The sequence below is a fragment of the Mus musculus genome, chromosome 17 (assembly GCF_000001635.26).
Source record: "Mus musculus strain C57BL/6J chromosome 17, GRCm38.p6 C57BL/6J".
In the NCBI taxonomy this organism is placed as follows: Eukaryota; Metazoa; Chordata; class Mammalia; order Rodentia; family Muridae; genus Mus; species Mus musculus.
In genome coordinates, this window is record NC_000083.6 from 47,322,458 (window position 1) to 47,341,458 (window position 19,001).

General features: G+C 48.1%; 1 protein-coding gene across 2 annotated transcripts in view; it reads left to right on the plus strand.

Annotated features, from left to right (window-relative positions):
• Window positions 1–19,001, plus strand: part of Trerf1 (transcriptional regulating factor 1) — a 221,384-nt gene that overhangs the window by 181,516 nt on the left and 20,867 nt on the right. For both annotated transcript variants that reach the window (NM_001097623.2, NM_172622.3), the window contains 7 exon segments: window positions 821–1,205; window positions 2,131–2,197; window positions 4,266–4,405; window positions 4,544–4,647; window positions 6,561–6,636; window positions 15,094–15,182; window positions 18,609–18,722. In NM_001097623.2, the coding sequence (NP_001091092.1) occupies window positions 821–1,205; window positions 2,131–2,197; window positions 4,266–4,405; window positions 4,544–4,647; window positions 6,561–6,636; window positions 15,094–15,182; window positions 18,609–18,722 (975 nt within the window).

A 19,001-nucleotide genomic window follows, 5' to 3' on the forward strand; every position in this document is an offset into this window, starting at 1 on the left:
ATCCCGGCTTGCTGTCACACCCAGCTCTCGGCTTTTCTGGGTTGATGCTGGCCCCCCCACCCTAGTCTGTTTCGTCTGGCTTTGGCATACCCTGCTTCTCTATTTGACGTGCATGTGTGGACTTACTAGTATACGTGTCTCCGTGTGGCAGGTCCCCCAGACGAGGCTGGGTTCCCCGACATAACCTAAACTAGCTCTGCTGAGAGGAAGCAGGAGGAGATGGGGGTGCTACAGAGGAGCCTCAGAGGGGGCGTGACTGGGGAGCGTCACCAGCTCCATCTCCAAGAGAGCCCGTTAAAACCGCCTTGAGGATTGTGGGCCACTGTGCTCCGGCCTCAAGTAACCCTGTAGAGCCGTGGTGACAGCTCGGGGAACCTGTGCTAGGCACGAACCTCTTCCTGCCCCCTCAGCCTTGGGCCTTGCATCCCCGAAGAGATGATTCTGTCCCCTGCTTAGAACATGTGTGATCTATCCCTGCAGGAGCAGTGGGGGAACTAAAGAGCCACTCTGCTGGATTCCACTCAAGACAGATGGAAATGCAGTGATAAGCCAGAGTTTTAATTTATTACTTCTTGAGGAACCACCCAACCCTTCTTAGACCTTCCGGATTTTCTTTGCTAACCAGCCCAAGGCCGATGTGGTGGGAGTGGGAGGGGACGAACAGAAGGGAGGCAGTCTCTCCCCCACCCCCTTAGAATTTTCGGGATCCCTGGCCAAATCTACGGAAAGGGGCCAAGGCAAGGATAGCAGTTCTGTACTTAGAAAGGGAACAATGACTGGGATGTCCTAGTTTGAATCCCAACTGTTCCTCTCACTCTAGGAAATCCCCCGGAAACATCCACCTATCGCCGCCAAAGTTGAGGAGCCCCTCAAGAACCTACCAGAGAAGAAGAAATTCCGGCACCGGCCTGAGCCCCTCTTCATCCCACCACCGCCTTCGTCCTATACTCCCAACCCCACCTCTTACTCGGGGGCCACCCTGTACCAGAGCCAGCTGCGCTCCCCGCGAATCCTCGGGGACCACCTGCTCCTGGACCCCGCCCACGAACTGCCCCCCTACACGCCGCCACCCATGCTGAGCCCTGTGCGCCAGGGCTCAGGGCTCTTCAGCAATGTCCTCATCTCTGGCCACGGCCCTGGAGTGCACCCCCAGCTGCCCCTCACTCCCCTCACGCCCACGCCACGTGTGCTGCTGTGCCGTTCCAGTGAGTCGTCCCTTAACCCCTGGTGTCAACCTCTGTCGATTTGAATACTACCCTGAGTGGGTGGGGAGTCACACTTTCTTCACCTGGCTAGTTTACCCCGCGGATTTCTGTGAAATACCCATTATGTGTACCACATTCGATGCGAGGTGGTCTTAAAGACTCCGCATCATCGCATTTAGTAACTCGAGGGAAGCAGTGTGAGGAGAGAAGCGAGTCAGAGAGAGTGTCTTTGGGATAAAGAAAACGGGAAATGTGCACTCTAAGACTGCTTTGGATGGTCAAAAAAGATGCTTAAGATAAATATTTAGCCGTTATACACATGGCAGCTATTACTAGCAAGAGTAAATCTTAATATTTACTGTGCTTTAAAAAAAATCCATCATGAACCCTGTAGGCCATATGTGAGTGTAGCCCCAACTACTATAGAAACTGAGGCAGAAGGGATTGGGGGGGGGGTTGAGGGCCAGCCTGAGCAGCACAGGAAAACCCCATCTCCTCCGTAGATATTGAGGGGGCCAAAGGGAGATGAGAGATCTTTGTAGCTAGGTTTCTTTCTGGTTGCCTAGAAACCATGTAGCTTAGCCAGCCAGCTTTAACTCACAGTGTGAGAAATGGCTATCCTAAGGCCTGTAATCCTAAGCACTGTGGAGGCTGAGGCTTAAGGCTGGAGGATAGGAAGTTCAAAACCAGATTGAGCTACACATCAAGACCCTGTCAAGGGGCTGAAGGATAGGGAGAGAGAGAGAGACAGAAAGAAAAAGAACCTCATGAATCCATCATATCTTCTGGAAATTGATATGAATTGGGTAGGAGGAGAGCTTTGTTATTTTTGGCTAATCACTGATCAGCTAACTTCAATCTGTATTCATTTCTTGGGATTTTTTTTTTTCTTGTTGTCTGGTAAACTCTAGCATTTGTGTTTCAGGCAGCATCGATGGCAGCAATGTGACAGTCACCCCAGGACCTGGAGAGCAGACTGTGGATGTTGAACCGTAAGCAATAACCAATTATTCTTCAGAGCATAAGCTTCAGATAAGAAAAGGTCTGGGGGCTTCTAGAAGGGCAGTCAGTATTTCTGTATTCAGTGGCCACTGAGAGGGGAGAGTTGTGGAAACGTAGGATTGTGGCTTCCTTCCTACCATTTGCTTATAGCTGCTAGTATTTCAGAGACTTGTGACTAAATGTGAAACCCTAGATTCAAACAATCTAGCATCCTTACCCCCACAGGTCAGCTTCTAGACTCGTCCACATTCATATCCCCAGTGGCACTGTGACCTCTCTCTCTTGAAGGTGCTTAACTAGAAGAGAATCCTTCTGAATGTTCTTTTTCCCATGTCCCCTCTGTGACTCTTGGCCAGTCTTCCAAATGGGCTTGTTGAGTATTTGAATCATTTCATGATCAGTGAGAGGTACAGTATCCACAACACACATTGGCGGTGTGACCTCCAGAGGGCACCGGAAACCTCTGATAGGACCATGCCCTGCGTATTAGCCCTGCAGTGCCGCAACCACCTGTCTGATAACTGAGACAGAGTCTATCAAAGTAGATAGACTATCGAGTGATCTATCGTAGACTATATAGATCCCAGCTGACTACCAGGTAGGCATCTGAGGCGGGTAGAAGTGGCTTGACTTGCTATTTCATCCCGTTACTTAGAATAGCACGAAAGTAGCACTTACAGAATTATTTATTTCTGGATCTTCCAGTTTAATATTTTCCTTCCATATTAATTTCGTCTAAGTATCCCAGCTAATGTTTGTGAGCCCTGAGTAATTGAAAACCACAGAAAGCTGTAGATAAAAGAGACGCTACTTTACTATGGAAGGGAGTGAAAAGAGGCCATGGGATGGAGCTTTGTAGAGTCCAGAATCAAAAAGCTTGAGTTGCCACATTCTAGTTTTGATTTTTACTGAGTCGGTTTTTTTTTTTTTTTTTTTTTTTTTTTTTTTTTGAGGCCTTTGTTGGTGCCTTGAAAGGGAATCATGGTTACAGCCTTGTTCGGACCCCAGGTCTTAGTGAGCGTAGATGGTGTAGATGGCATATCCATGTAAACATAGTCTGGAAGGGATACATACTTTACATTGGTGCCCACACCTAGCCCCCTCCCTTCATTCTGTGGCTTGCTCTAGCCATGCCCTTGGCAACTCCTCTTTTGGAATTAGCTGTCCTTCCATTCCTGTTTCCTTAGCAAGGCTGAAAGCTGAGAAGTCAGACTGCTTGTTCCTCTTGCCTTTCCCCAGGTCCCCAACTTTAACAGGCCTAACTTGAGCCCGCCAATGATATAAATGACACTGAGCCTTATAAATATTGTAAAGCTTCAGCCTTTTGCTGGGCCGTCTCCCGACTACTCTAACCCAACTAATCCTGACACTGCATCCCGCCACGTGGACAGGCCTATCTCTCTGCTCCACTCTCATGCAACCATTCACCTCTGTGTCTCCTGGATGAAACTCTCATGTCTGATTCCTGACGGCTACTGGCCATCTGATCTTTATTACAGCCAATCAGATACAATTCCAGATTGTCTTAGGCAAATGGGGAAGAATGAATATTTACAAAATATGACACTGGTGATAGGACATAAAAATAACCAGACCGGGGCTGGTGAGATGGCTCAGTGGGTTAGAGCACCCGACTGCTCTTCCGAAGGTCCAGAGTTCAAATCCCAGCAACCACATGGTGGCTCACAACCATCCGTAACAAGATCTGACCCCCTCTTCTGAAGTGCCTGAAGACAGCTACAATGTACTTACATATAATAAATAAATAAATAAATCTTTAAAAAAAAAAAAAATAACCAGACCAAGTCCTTGCCGGTATCAAGCCCTCTGCTGGTACAAAATTAACAATTGCATGTGCAGAGACACGCCTTCACACAGTGTACCTAAACACCAATATTAAAGCTGTTCTTACCAGTGAAAAGGGCCATGCCTGGACTTGGAGGGCCCTGCTCTGGCATTCTTCTAGCAGAAGAAACTGCTTCCCTGACACTTGCAGTTCCTGACAGTTGCCCCTGGTCTAGGCTGTCACATTGAAGACCATACTGTTTTTCTTTTAAGACGCATCAACATTGGCTTAAGGTTCCAAGCAGAGATCCCAGAACTGCAAGACGTCTCCGCCCTGGCTCAGGACACACACAGGGCCACACTGGTATGGAAGCCGTGGCCTGAGCTGGAAAACCAGGCCCTCCAGCAGCAAGGTACTGGCACTTAGGAGGAGCTGGGGATAAAGCTGGCTTCTCTTAGATGTTCTCTAACAGGAACATCTGGCCCCAGAATGGGTGTGGGATTTTGTGACACTGAACATTTCTGATACAATGACTTCTTATTCTCAACAGTGGAGAATCTTCTGAATTTGTGTTGTTCCAGTGCGCTGCCAGGTGGAGGAACCAATTCGGAATTTGCTTTGCACTCTCTCTTTGAGGCCAAAGGTGACGTGATGGTAAGGAAGCTAGGAAAGGTAGGAATGGGGGCTTTGTGGATGCATTAACCCAATGCATAGGTCCAGACAGGAAGGCCTCCAGCAAAGAAAGCCCCACTTAGACCCCTGCTGGCATCTCTGTAACTAAATTATAATGAGGGGTACGTGTGTTCTAGGAAATGAGAATTTCACTCCATTCACCATGACGGAGGTGGAAGAAAAGCTTGAATTAAACGAGAACTAGCCTCCAGGTCCTTCCCGCTGTGGAAATCAGACAAACCTGGATGCCTCCAGACCTCTTTTCTCTGTCATTAGCGGTTCTGTTTTCCTACCTTTAACATAGTTCTGAACATTGGGGACCTTCATTAGGGATACTCGATGTCCCTAAACTAGAACCATGGGGCCATCTTCCCAGAGTCAACGCTGACCATTTGTCTGGTCAGCCTTCACCAGCCTCAGTTTCCCTTCTATATAGAAGGGCATGGTTCTTCTAGTACTGAAATCAGGTTCCTGCTTTTAGATTTTTACAGAAATGCAAAAAAAAAACAACAACAACAACAACAAATGTGCCAATACTTTACGTGTGATATAGAATGCTTGCCTTTGGGACCAGTGCCCTTCTGGAACCTTCAGCAACATACGTAAATCACTGGGATGTTGCCTAAGGTGTTTGTGCTGAGTCAGCAGATGGGGGTGGGGCCCGGGATTCTGGATTTTCTTCTCTCTCGCGCGCGCGCGCGCGCTTTTTTTCTTCCTTTATTTTTATTTTATGTGTATAAATGTTAATTGTGTGCAGTATCCGTGGAGCCAGAAGGAGGGCATCAGATGCCCTGTAACTTGTAACTTGTAAGCCACCTTATGGGGCTGGGAATTGAACCTGAGTCCTTTGAAGAGCAGCCAATGCTTTATTTAATCTCCGAGTCATCTCTCCAGCTCAGAGGTCCTGGGTTTCTAAGCAGCTCCTTAAAGGTTGCTGAGGCTTCTGACCTGTGGACTTAGAATAGCAAGATTTTCCTGTCTCCCTCAACCCAAACCCATCCACGCTCCTGCTGTCTTTTCTTTTAAAACCTATAGGGGGAGCTCTTCTTCCAAAGGATCCAGGTTTGATTCCCAGCGGCTGTGTGGCCGTTTCAAACTGACTGTAACTCCAGTTCGAGGAGATCCGGTGCTTTCTTCTGGGCTCCATGAGTGCCAGGCACACAGACATGCATACAGACATGGATTTTGTGCAGTGAACTTGTATTTGCAGTGCCGGGAGGGAGGCACACACAGGCAGATCCTTGGGTTTCATTGGTCACATAGCCCTCGTCCGCTTGGTGAGCTCTAAGCCACTGAGAGACACTCTCTCCAAATACAAGGGGAACAGCACATGAAGGATGAGTGACAGCTTGTCATCTGACCTCCGCATGCCCACATGCTTGCACATGCACACACATACATGGACCCACACGAATACAGACATGTACGCAAGACGGCTGCAGGAGGCAGATCTGAAGGGTGACACTGGGTGACAGTCCGGAAGGACAGCATGCGGTACACTTATTACTTAATACAGCTGTTTTTATCCAGCGATAAAGAGAGCTGTGATTGGCTATAAAGCAGTCACTGACCACCCGCTCCTTGTCTCCAAACCCTGCCCCCGCGAATCCGCCTCCCTTCAAGAGACCCCGCCCCGTCTCTCCGAAGGAGTACTCAATTCACAGCTGCCCTTTATATATTCTGTGCTGTCACCAGCTAGCTTTAGGCATGATCTTGGGGCCGGCGGAGGAGGTGGGAGTTAAGATGTTGAGTCCTGTTGGAGCCAAACTGGAAGGAAATTCCCATTAGCATCGTCTGCCCCTGGGTTTCTTCCCCATTCTGCTCTAGTGTTAGACCTGCTTTCCTGTGAGACTCGCACATAGACTGACTTCCGCCTTTTTTCTCTGACCCCGCAGGCTACCCTGGAAATGCTGCTGCTGCGGAAGCCAGTCAGGTTAAAATGTCATCCTTTAGCAAATTACCACTACGCCGGTAGGTTGCCAGGATACCCAGGCGCTGTCGCTTCCTAAGAGCGGGCACCTCACGTTTGGCTCTGTGTCATTTGTTTGAACAAGTAGATAACACTGGGTCCATTAGCCCAACACTGCTAGGCACGTGTCAGTGTAAACACCTGCCCCTGTGAATGTCCCAAGATCTGGGAGATGGTGCACGATGGCTGCCCACCAGGCAGTGGGACCTGTGCATCAGAGGGAAGAGCCACCAAGGCTACAACACAGAGCAGGCCACTCTTAGCAGCCCGTGGCTTTGGAGGCAGTAAAGGTGGGCTCGGGTCTTCCTCAAGGCCCTAGGCTTTCTATAGACTTGAATTAGAAAAAGAAAGAAGAGAGGGAAAAGAAAAGAAAGGAAAGGAAAGGAAAGGAAAGGAAAGGAAAGGAAAGGAAAGGAAAGGAAAGGAAAGGAAAGGAAAGGAAAGGAAAGGAAAGGAAGAAAAGGCTATTTCAATGCCAGGAGAAAGACTTCATGTGTGCGTGTGTTCAGGGTGTGTGTGTGTGTGTGTGTGTGTGTGTGTGTGTGTGTGTGTGTTGTAGTAGTCATAGTAGTAGAAAACAGCTTTAGATTTAAATGGAGTGTGAAGGAAATAGGTTGAGGAGCCTGAGGACAGCAAATGAGGCCATGAATGGAGGTTCCACTAACTGGAAACCCATCCACTCTTTCTCCCCAGTCCTGCCTTGTTTGTCTACTTCAGAATGACTGGGTCTTTCATTGCCCCTTGATTTTTTTTTAAAGACTTATTTATTTATTATATGTGAGTACACTGTAGCTGTCTTCAGACACTCCAGAAGAAGGCATCAGATCTTGTTATGGACGGTTGTGAGCCACCATGTGGTTGCTGGGATCCGAACTCAGGACCTTTGGAAGAGCAGTCAGTGCTCTTAACCACTGAGCTTTCTCTCCAGCCTGATTTTTTTTTTAAGATTTTATTTTTAATTTCGTCTACCTGTCTGTCTGCCTGCCTGCCTGCCTGTGCGTGCTCAAGAGCACATTATTACATTGCCCACAGAAGCCAGAAGAGAGTGCGAGATGCATGAAAGCTGAACTTTGAAGGAAGTTTGGGTCACCTGTGAGGGGTGCTCAAAGCCAGTCTCCTGACCTTTGCAAGCTCAGTATCCACTGTAGACCACTGGGCTGTCTCTCCAGCCACTGCCCCTTGATTTGTATCATTTGAGGGTTTCTTTGGTGCCTTGGGCAGACCTCCCCTTGGTAGATACTGAATGTATGGTCTTGGGGACCCCTTAACACTCCTTCCAGTCCCTCACCAGACAACCAAACGCAGCCCAAATGTGAAGGTTTCTTTTGTCTCTCCCTCCATCCTGTGAGTTGGCTTGCGCCACCTGTTGTCACCAAGTAGAAAACCCTCAAAGTTGTGTATGAGGAATACCCAAGGACACCTACCTGGGGGTCAGTTTCAGCTGACAGCAGTCACATGGAAGAGACAAGCCGGAGATGGACACTTAAGTTAAAGGCATCATGTAACCAGGGCCCAAGGAGCCAACTTCATCATCTCCCCCACTTGTGTGGGTCCAACGATGTGGGAGCTCACCGATCTGACGTGCAAACAGTTTCATTGCTTCTTAATCCCCAGCATCATATGCTGTTAGCATCATATGCTGTTCCATTAAACCCTGGCAGGCCCTCCCAACTTCCTGGATCCTCAGCATCCAGGAGAGATCCCAAACTCCTCTGCATAGTGGGCGGAGCTTCGTGTGGGCTGAAAGAAGCTTCCAGCCACTGGCTTAACCGCAGGTCACACCGCCTCAACAGAACCTCGGGGTTGGTTGTGGCCAGCAGTGAGCCTCTTCATCCAGGACACGATCCTCTCCAGTTGTTCCCAGTGTGGTAAACAAGAACTATGCACTTTTTATGTGCATCATGACACAAAAGACCAGGAAGCCATGGGATAGAGCACCTCCAGCCCCAAGCAAAACAAAACATGAAAATGTTACCAAGAATGTTGAAAGTCTGCTGAGGCCCATTAAGCTTTTCGGATGGAGTATTGCTAGATTATCCATTCCCCCAACTTCTTCCCTCTCAAATACCTTAGGAAAAACTCTTGCTTTCTGAAATCATTTCAGCCCTTGGAGACCCGAAGAGGGGGGTTACCAGTCAGTTGCCTTCTTCTCCAAGTGATTACAAGCCAAGCCTCCAAGAATATTCTAGTGTTGTGAGCAGATGAAGACACTGGTCCCTGAAGTCAGATACAATTCCAGATCTTTGACAGCTGCCTATCAAGACATGGGAAGAGACAGGCGGATTTCTGAGTTCAAGGCCAGCCTGGTCTACAGAGTGAGTTCCAGGATAGCCAGGGCTACACAGAGAAACCCTGTCTCGAAAAACAAAAACAACAACAACAACAAAAAAAGGGAGATAACTGAGTTCGTTACATCTTTTGTCCCAGCCACCATGCCATACTCTGAAACCCCCTGTATATGATTCCTGGGGGGGGTCACTGAATCCTGTCCCATCATAGCCCTGTCCTGCCTCGGCCTTTGTGCCCAGAGCCTTTCTATTACTCCCAGTTGGACGGTCAGCTCAATTTCTCCCTCGTTGGAACACCTACCCTCAAGTTCCCTTTTGGCTTCCAGCCTGAGAACTAGACCCATCTGACTCCTGGAATTTCCCTTTAGGCTCCTAGTCTGGTTTGGTCTTCATTGCTGTGATAAAACACAGACTAAAACCAACCAAGGGAAGGAAAGAGTTTATTTGACTTAGAGCTTATAGTCCACCATTGAGGGAAGCCAAGGTAGGAATCAGGAAACAGAGTCTGAGGCAGCCCATAGAGGACCACAGCTGATTGGCTTGCTTACTGGCTCCTTCAGTCGCCTTCCTTACACAGTCCAGGCTCACCAGCCCAGGAATGGCACCATCCCCAAACGCCCAGGTCTTCCACCGTCAATTAGCAATTAAGAAAATGTCTCACAGACATGGCCACAGGCCAATCTGATGGAGCCAGTTTTTCCGTTGAGCTTCCCTCTTCCACTGGTATGTCAAAATGTGTGCCAAGTTGAGCAAAAACTAACTGTGACACCTAAGGAAGGAAGTCAGATCCGAGCTGTGCTGTTCCCTGGAGGGAAGACAGCTAGACAGAGGTCCTAGGCAGATAGATACAAGCCTGTGGAAACACTCTACTCCCTCGCTCAGGACCAGGAGGAGAGAAATGCCATGAGGCAAAGGACCAGTGAGCAAGGTGGGCGTCTGGCCCAGCCCTCAAGGCAGCCTGCCAAAGTTCAAGAGCCTGTGCAGCATCCTCAGAGGCAGCATCCTCAGAGAACAGCTGTGCAGTGCCTCCCAGTGCTCAGTCTACACGGGGACACACTGTCCCTCGCCAGTGGTTTCGCTTAAGCACTCACATCGGGGGTGGGGTGTACTGTACATGGAGGAGTCGTGGAGCTTGTAGTCAGACAGCTGGAGCTTCGGTGATATCTCCACTGAACAGGTCTTTTATGCAGATGTGCGCAGGGGATTGTGGGTGGTTGAGTTAGATCTAGCTTCTTCGCAAGGTACAGCGAAGAATCCTGTCACGTCCCACCACAACCACAAGTACCCACTGGGGCTTCAAAGTCTGCCTTGACTTTTGAAAGACAAATAAGACCTGCGAGAGACACCCTTTCTTTTTTCTTTTTTTTTTTAATATTTATTTATTATTGTAATTAAGTACACTGTAGCTGTCTTCAGACGTACCAGAAGAGGGCATCAGATCTCATTATGGGTGGTTGTGAGCCACCATGTGATTACTGGTGGTTGTGAGCCACCGTGTGGTTGCTGGGATGTGAACTCAGGACCTTTGGAAGAGCAGTCAGTGCTCTTAACCACTGAGCCATCTCACCAGCCCCGAGACACCCTTTCCAAAGTCTGGGCTCGTCTTGGAAGCTGCCCAAAGTTAATAAGGAGACAGAATTCTGTGTTTGGCTAGAATTACTTTGCAAAGAACACAGCTGTGGAAGCTTTTATTTTGTTTTATTTTTACTACATAGTAGATTTCTACTATACCTAAGTCAGTACATTCTCCTGCCTCGCCTGACATAGCATTTGCAAAATATGTTTGGTGACAAACTCAAAATATGGGCTCAGATTGAAGCCGTCCCTCCTTACTGCACCTAGAAGAAACTTGGGCAGCAGTCTACATTCCAAGAAAAAAAAAAAATCTGACCTTTTCTTGCTATAGATAATTCTGTGTGACATTGAAAATCTGCCATAAAGGCTCCCGTTTTTTTTTACAGCGAGCATGTCTTTCTGTGGTAACCACAATACTGACATCAATAAAAGGTGGTTTGGTTTTTTTTAATCCTGAAAGGAAGCCAGAGAGACCCTCTAAAAAAGATACTGTGTCCAAGTTTTCTCTGCCCCAGGAATGTCTGTTTTTAATTGCCTGGATTTGCTGTAGATTGGCCCCAAATTAGCCACCATCCAGAGGGCCGTTTCCCAGCAACCAAAGCTCCATGCATTTTGCCTCTGGATACTATACTAGTGCCCATTTCATCCAGTTAATTAGGCTCTTTGTCATTAGCCTTAATCGGCTTGTTAGGGCCCCTGCTGATAATAGCCCAATAGCCAGGAATCCCCAGGTGGAACAAGTAAGTCTGGGGGAATGTCAGCCCACTAACCTCATTTGCCAGCCTGGAGGGTGGCAGAGATCTTACAGAGAGAGGCAGAGCTTTGAGAAACCAAGCAAGGAGTTCCAACAGGGCCAGGCAGCCTCATAAGAGGCCACACATCAGAAGAACAATGTGTGTCCCATCGCCTGCGCTGATACAGGATCTGCCTCAAGTGACTTGTAGAGACACAGAGCATCTATTGAGCACCTATTTATGACCAAACAGTGTTGGTCACAGTGAACTGGCCACCTGTGCCCAAGGGTAAGGAAACTAAGAATTGGACTTCCGTGCTGTCCCGGAAGGAAGAACTGTCAGGGCACATGCACAGCAGAAGATCTCCTGGCTAAAATCAACCTTGGTCACAGCCTAGTGAAGCCATCTGGGGAGAGTGCTCAGATGTCATTTATCTATACCAGGAACTCAGTCTAAGACCCAAGGATGGAGCTTCAATCCCAGTGAGCAGTCCCTGGTCTCTGGAGGCCATGTGTTGTGTGCCATGCCCTATTGGATGCATGCACACGTGAGTACAAGCACTATCCTTTTCATACTTACTAGGACTGTACAAGTGCCATCCTCTTTCTGTCACTAGCCTCAAAGTAGGAGTGACACAGAGAAGAAAGGGAGCCACCATCCCACTGTTTTCCTGGACAACTGAAGACCTGAGACAGAAAACCTCATTACAGAGCAACAACCTCAAGGCACACCCCCAAGAGGTCTTTTTTTTCCCCCCTCCTCCTTCAAGTATGGGGACTCCTGCCTAGCAGACGGCCCAGCAAGCCTTGTGGACACTTGAAGTAATGGATGTCTCAAAAGTAAGCAGAGCTGGGAACTCAGCCCTGCTCTTTGCACCAGCACTGATAGTGAGCCCAGTGAGGGGCAGTAGTTAAGTATGGCCTCCATAGAGATGCTGATGGCTTGAGAAGGCTGAGTAACCCTGCCAACGTCTCCAGGCAGAGTGGCAATAACTCTGATAAATGTACAATCTAAAGTCAAAGAGACTGTTCATTGATCGGCTTGGGGGTGAGCATTATCAGCGTCTCCTGATGCTCCATCTGAGGGAATATATTATATCCAAGGGCCACCCATCCTTGAATTGCAGGGGGCAGCACAATGTCCCCCTTCCCATACGAGCTGCTGTGACAGAGCTTCCGGCGCTGGCTTTCCGACCCCGCTACCTCGTCACTATTTTGATGGACACCTGAAAGCAGCTGGGACTGTTCTTTAATCACCCAGCTTAAATTGCTGGCTGCTTGATCTCGGCCTTCGTTCTCTTTGGCCCTCTCCAGCAGCGGAGAGGAGCTGGCAACTCTCTTCCCCCAAGGCCCAGAATGTTGGTCAAATCTGAGGAATATTATGAGATGGCTACGAAGGCACAGATGTTACCTATCCTCCCACCCTCCGTGCACACACAGTTGCTGTGGTTTGCACAGACCATGAATTGAGGGGTTCCAGATCTCAAGCTACTTCCTCTGCTGAGATTGTGCCTATAAATTAGAGGATGCTTCTGTGCAACATTGTCTTCAAAACTGTAAGGGTGTAACCTTGCAAAGCCGTGGAAATAAGTGATCTTAAAGTCAGCCAGACTATGGTCTATACAGAGTCTACAGCCTGAGCTTTTGGCTGGAAGACCTACCAAGGATTTATGGGCAAAGGGCGTTTATTTCAGACACCTGCATTTACATCACTGAGCCACGTACTCCCTCGGCAATCCAGGATGCCTGCCCACCCAGAGAGGCTTCTCTTGATTCACAGATTTTTATTTTTCATATGCTTGAATGGAAAATGCTGTTCAGATTGCCTGTGCTTATGTCCTGTCAATTGGCCAGAGTACAATGGAAAACTTGGACCTTCCCCTAGCTGGGAGTAAAGATGCTGTGGGCATCGGGAATGGTGGCGCACACCTATGGACCCAGGACCTTGGAGGCAGGAGCAAATAGGTGTCTGTGAGTAAGAGGCCAGCCAGGGCTACACCATAAGACAAACTAAGGAAAGCCACAGCTTAAAGAGATCTGAGAAGGGAGATGGACTGTCACTGGCAAGCCACGTGCCATCCAGGAATCAGAGATGTTGAAAATTTGGAAGACAGAAGAGCACTGTGGCTACCTATGTACCCACTGCAGTGGTTGAACCTGCCCTCATGTACCCAGAGCTAGGAGCCCTACGTGCTCTGTTGCTACAATGAAATGTTCGAGGTTGGGTGTTTCATATAGAAAATAGATGTATTTTGTCTATAGTTTTTTTTTTAAGTCCATGGTTAGGTGCCCTATGGGGAGGGGCATCATGACAGCATAGCAGGTGGTACAGGGGCTAGGAATGGCTTCCTGCCAGCCCTCCCCTCTCAGAGGACCACTCCTCCTCCACAACGGCACACCAAGGACTAGAAATACACAGTTAAACCACTCCAAACCACAGCAAGCCTCCCTCCTCCCCCCACCTCACCACGTAGGCTTTGGTTCTTGCTTCAAATAGGCCAGTCCATTTTGAATCCAGTCTCCTCAGCATCGTCTACTCTCCTAGTAAGGAAAAATCATGAATCAGGTTTGATCATCAAGTGAGTAATAGTACGGCAGGCCCACCGTGCCTCTGTCCCGTCAGGCTGCAGATCTGCTAACTGCAGATCCCACTCTGCAGCCCGATGTGTTTCCCCTTCCCTGAAGCTTAAGACTGAAGCATGCTAGAGACCTCTGTGTTCTCATCTGTAAAGTGGGACAGTAGTGACACCAGCCTTACAGAGTTGTAGTTAGTAAAGCCTGGTGATTAGTAAGTGTAAAATACTTAGCATCTAGGATGTAGCAAATATTCTTAAATGGCAGCTTCCTTTAGAGGGGGAGTGTGTGTGTGTGTGTGTGTGTGTGTGTGTGTGTGTGTGTGTGTTTGCGCACTTCAAGCACATGCAGAGATCAGAAAGAATGGGGTATCTTCCTCTGTTGTTCTCCACCTTATCATTTGGGACAGGATCTCTCAATGAACCTGAAGCTTGGTTCATGGCAGCATGACAGATGCCACCATCTTCACAGACTGATTATAATAGGGAAACATAACATGGTGTGACCTTTAAAACTCCAGCGTGATATTTTTTTTCTACCTCACAACCTTTCTGTCTACCCTGGCGCCCTATGCTGAGTACAGGGCTCCTTCTGTGTCCCACTAAAACCGTCATTTACCATCATGATTATAGCTGTCACCTGGAAAACCATTGCCTTTGGCCTTTGCAATGATGGAGACTGTGAACCTAGCCACACCCTGATAAGCAGTAACTACGTGAGCGATTACCTTCATGGATATAACAAACTGGACAAAAGCTATGGATAGGCCGCACCAGTGAGCACTCACACCCCACCTCCATCAAGCTTTTGTATGGGATTTTTAATCTTCAAAAATCTAATGTGGGGACAGTCCTAGTTACTGCCATTTACTGATTGCAAAACTGAGGTCTTGGGTTTAGTGACTTGCCCAGATCCAGAGCAGAGCTGAGCTCTGAGCCAGAGTCATGGCTGCCGGCTGCTGCGGTTCAGAGGCTGCTGTCTTGTTATTCTAAGCAAAGCTTCACCCAGGCTGGCACTGGACTAGGTCCTCCTGCACACAGCACTGTCTAGACTAGCTTTGTATTCAAACAAGAGTTTCCATTGTTCTTGTTTTGAGACAGGATTTCATGTTGCACAGGTTAATTTTAAATCCACTATGTAGCCCAGGCTGAGGTTGAACTCCTGAATCTCCTAACTCTGCTTCCTGAGTGCTGAGATAATGGGTCCGCAACACCTCTGTGTGTTTGTTTTGGGGGGGTTGGAGCACAAAAGCGTGAGTTGTCCCTAACAGAAGCTCTGTTTTGTTCCAGGTTCTGACAAGTGGACATCCCTAGAAAGAAAACTGTTTAATAAAGCATTGGCCACTTACAGCAAAGACTTTATTTTTGTACAGAAGATGGTAAGCCTCTCTTCCCACTGCTTATTTGAAAGGAACTTTGAGATTCTGGACATCATGATAGTGAGATATTTTTGTTTCCTGCTTTTATAACATCCCCATAAAAAGTCTGTCTTCCACCATTATGAGGAATGATGGCGGTGTTGGTGTGACTGGAGATGACAAAGGAAAGAATACATAGATTGCTTGGACTCAGCTGTATTGAGGTTTCTGTGTCTGCACATGTGTTTGTGTGTACGTGTGCATGTGTGTAAGTCAGGGGATAACCTTGGATATTGTTCCTCAGAGAGAGTCCCCCTATCTCTTCTTAGGGATTTATTTTTATTTTGTGTGTATGAATGTTTGCCTGCATGGATGTGTGTGCACTACATGTATGCCCCATGACTGAAGAGTGAGGAAGAAGGTATCCCTTATCTCCTGGAATAGAGTTATGGATGGTTGGAGGCATCATGTGGGTGCTGGGCATTGAATCTGGGTCCTCTGCAAGAACGGCCATGGCTCTTAACCACTAAGCCATTTCTCCAATCCCCACCATCCACCTTTTTGCTTGAGACAGACTCTTGATTCCTTCGGAGCTCGCTGAGCAGGCCAGCCAGCTGGCTGATGGTCCCCAGGGATCCCTCATCTCCTACTCCCTAGTGCTAAGCTTCCCAGTGTGCTCCACCATGCTTGTCTCTCTTAAATGGGCTCTTGGGATAGAACTTGGATCCTCCTGCTTTCCAGCTGTGCTTCTTCCTCCTCAGCCCTGGGGCTTCTGTTTTAATAGACGTGTGAAATGCAATTCTTTCAGGACAGCTAGAGCTGAGGCTGGGTCTAGGCAAGTGGTGGTGTTTCTGACGGCATTTCCCTAAGACCACGTAGAGGGGAGAGAGGCAAGATTTCTGGAATCAGACCCATTCATCATGACAGCAAAGATAAAAAAAAAAAAAATATATAGTATCTGCCAGGAGTGGTGGTGCACAACTGTTATCTCAGCACTCTGGAGGCAGAGATAGGTAGGTAGATCTCTGTTGGATCCAAGGCCATCGTGGTCCACATGGCAAGCTCCAGGCCATGGAGCTATATAGTGAGAAACTATCTCAAAAACAACAAACCCTTACCCCCACCATCACAAATGAGGGGGAATGATAACTATATAACATTTTACAGAAAATAGATGATAGATAGATAGATAGATAGATAGATAGATAGATAGATAGATAGATGATAGATGATTGATAGGTAGTTAAAATGATATATACATAGATGATTGATAGATAGTATATACATAGATAGATAGATAGATAGATAGATAGATAGATAGATAGATAGATAGATAGATAGATCCTTCAAGGACTGGCTTACAGCTCAGTGGCAAAGTGCCTGCCTTGCATGCATGAGGCCCTAGATTCAAAGGGAAAAACAGAAAGATAAAATAAGGCGCCCATAGAGGAAATCAGACATTAATAGATAACATATTTCATAGTCCTTAAATGGCTGAGAGTAGTTTAGAGATAAAATTTAAGTGTTTTAAGGATTCCAACAGCTGTATAAAGAAAGAGCCCACCATTTTGACTGCTGACTGTTCAGGAGGTAGCCCCATTGGCCTGGCCTCTGCTGAGGACTTAATGGCAGATGGCACAAACGGAAGGGAGATGTTTTCCTGAGCCAGGGCCAGTGAGACACCATGTCTTAAAAGAAATAAGGCAGAGCGATAGGGCAGCACAGCCCTATCTTACACATCACACACACACACACACACACACTCACACTCACACCTAGTACTTCCCAGGGTACTGCTCTTCCTCACAACCTAATGACCTTTAACGGAGCCCCACCCAGCGCACCCCCATTTTGGCTACCTCTCCCTGTGTAGACCAGGCTGTCCTAGAACACAGAGATTTACCTGCTTCTGTTTCCCCCAGGTCCTGGTACTCAAACCCTGTGCTGTCATCCCTGACAAGCCTGACTTATTAGAGGTTTCACAAACCTTGGGGACCAAGCTCCCAAAACACGAGCCCTCTGGGAACAAGCCACACTAAAACTGGGGCACTCTGCCTACACCTTATTCCCTAAAGCCCCTGCACTTCGGTCCCATGGCCAGTTGTGTGCACCATTTACCAGCCAATACAGTTTACTAACCAAGGGTGCTGGGGCAGCGTCTCACATCCCAGGGATGACTCCAGTGTAGCAACTTCAAATGGCAGGTGGATGTTGAAGAAGACAGCAGACACTTCTGGTGGTACCCTCCTTTTCTCATCCCCACCCTGTCATCTCCATCTCTGGGTGACTGAACCCCTCCTGAGCATAGAGGTCTATGAACTAAGCAAAGCAATGCTTCATTCCAACATACACGTTCAGATTGAGCGTCCCTGATGCAAAGACCTAAGGGCTGGAGTGCTCGGAGGGGTTAGAGCAACGGAGAGTTTCAAGTGAGAGACTTGGAACCAGGAAAGGTCCCAAGGAAGCCAGGGAAGGTTGTGCAGTTTCTAAATCCAATCCTGACCCTTCTTGTCCCACACATATGTGGTGTTTTAGTAACGGTGCTTATGGGGGAGTTGAGATCAGAGGGTAACTTCTAAGAGTGTCTCAAGGATCAAACTCAGGCTTGGCAGCCTACACCTTTACCCACTGAGCCAGCTCAAGTATCCCAGGATGGCCCCCTACTCAGTAGGTAACCAAGGATGATTTCTGGTTCTCCTACAGGCACGGCGCTGCCATCACACCTGAACTGAAGCATCTTGGGTAAAAGTTACCTTTAGTATCACAGGGCAGAGCTTGTACCCCACATTAGGGGTGCTCTTGCACCTACAGTGCTTACACCTTTGTCTTACACATCACACACATATACACATACACACACACACACACACACACACACACACACTCATACCTGTTGCTGAGGTCCTGTTCACAAATTGGTTTGGGCTGTTTTTTTGAGACGGGGTCTCGCATGGCCCAGGCTAGCCTACAACTGGCTGTAGAGCTGAGTCTGAACTTCATCCTCTGATCCCTTGCCCACACTTCCCAAGTGCTGGGATCATGGGTGTGCATCACACCTAGATTATAGGTAGGTTGTGAGAGTCAGCAATACAAAGTGCTGAGCAGTCCAGCACTTTGAATGGAAGAGCATCTGTTATGGTCTACAAATCTCCCAGCTGGGTAAAGGTTATCACGTCACAAAACAGTGTTTAGAGTGTGCTTGCTGCCTCTCGTGAGCAGAAATATCAGAAAGAAGAGCAGACTGTGCTTGTTGATGCCTGAGAGTTTCTACAATGAGTCTTAAGATAATGAGTAGTAGGGGGGCCTGTTAGACGGCTCAGTGGGTAAAGGAGCTTGCTGCCAAGCCCAGCGATCTGAGTTCAATCCCCAAGATCCACTTGGTGAAAGATCCCAAAGTCTGCCTGCCATCGGGTGCTAGAGCTAATCGTGGGTGCACTTTCTTGGCAGGTGAAGTCCAAGACAGTGGCTCAGTGCGTGGAGTACTACTACACTTGGAAGAAGATAATGCGACTAGGCCGGAAACACCGGACACGCCTGGCGGAAATCATTGACGACTGCATGGTGAGCAGTGTTACTCAGTCGGCCCCTCTGACCTCCTCTGACCCTCTCTGACCCCTCCATCCTGCCTGCACTCTGCTCCCGGACTAGGAAGTAGCTAGTGTGTTTTGGCTTTACCAGGTATCTGTTAGGAAAGGTGACAGAGAACTTAGAACTTGATTCCTGCTGTTGGTGGAAGGAAGGCATTCCCAGGCTCAGGCTGAAGCCCTTCCTTTAGGAAAAGCTGTAATGGCTTTGGGTTTGTAGGCAGGCAGGACCCAGAGTAAAACCAGGGTGGTCCGT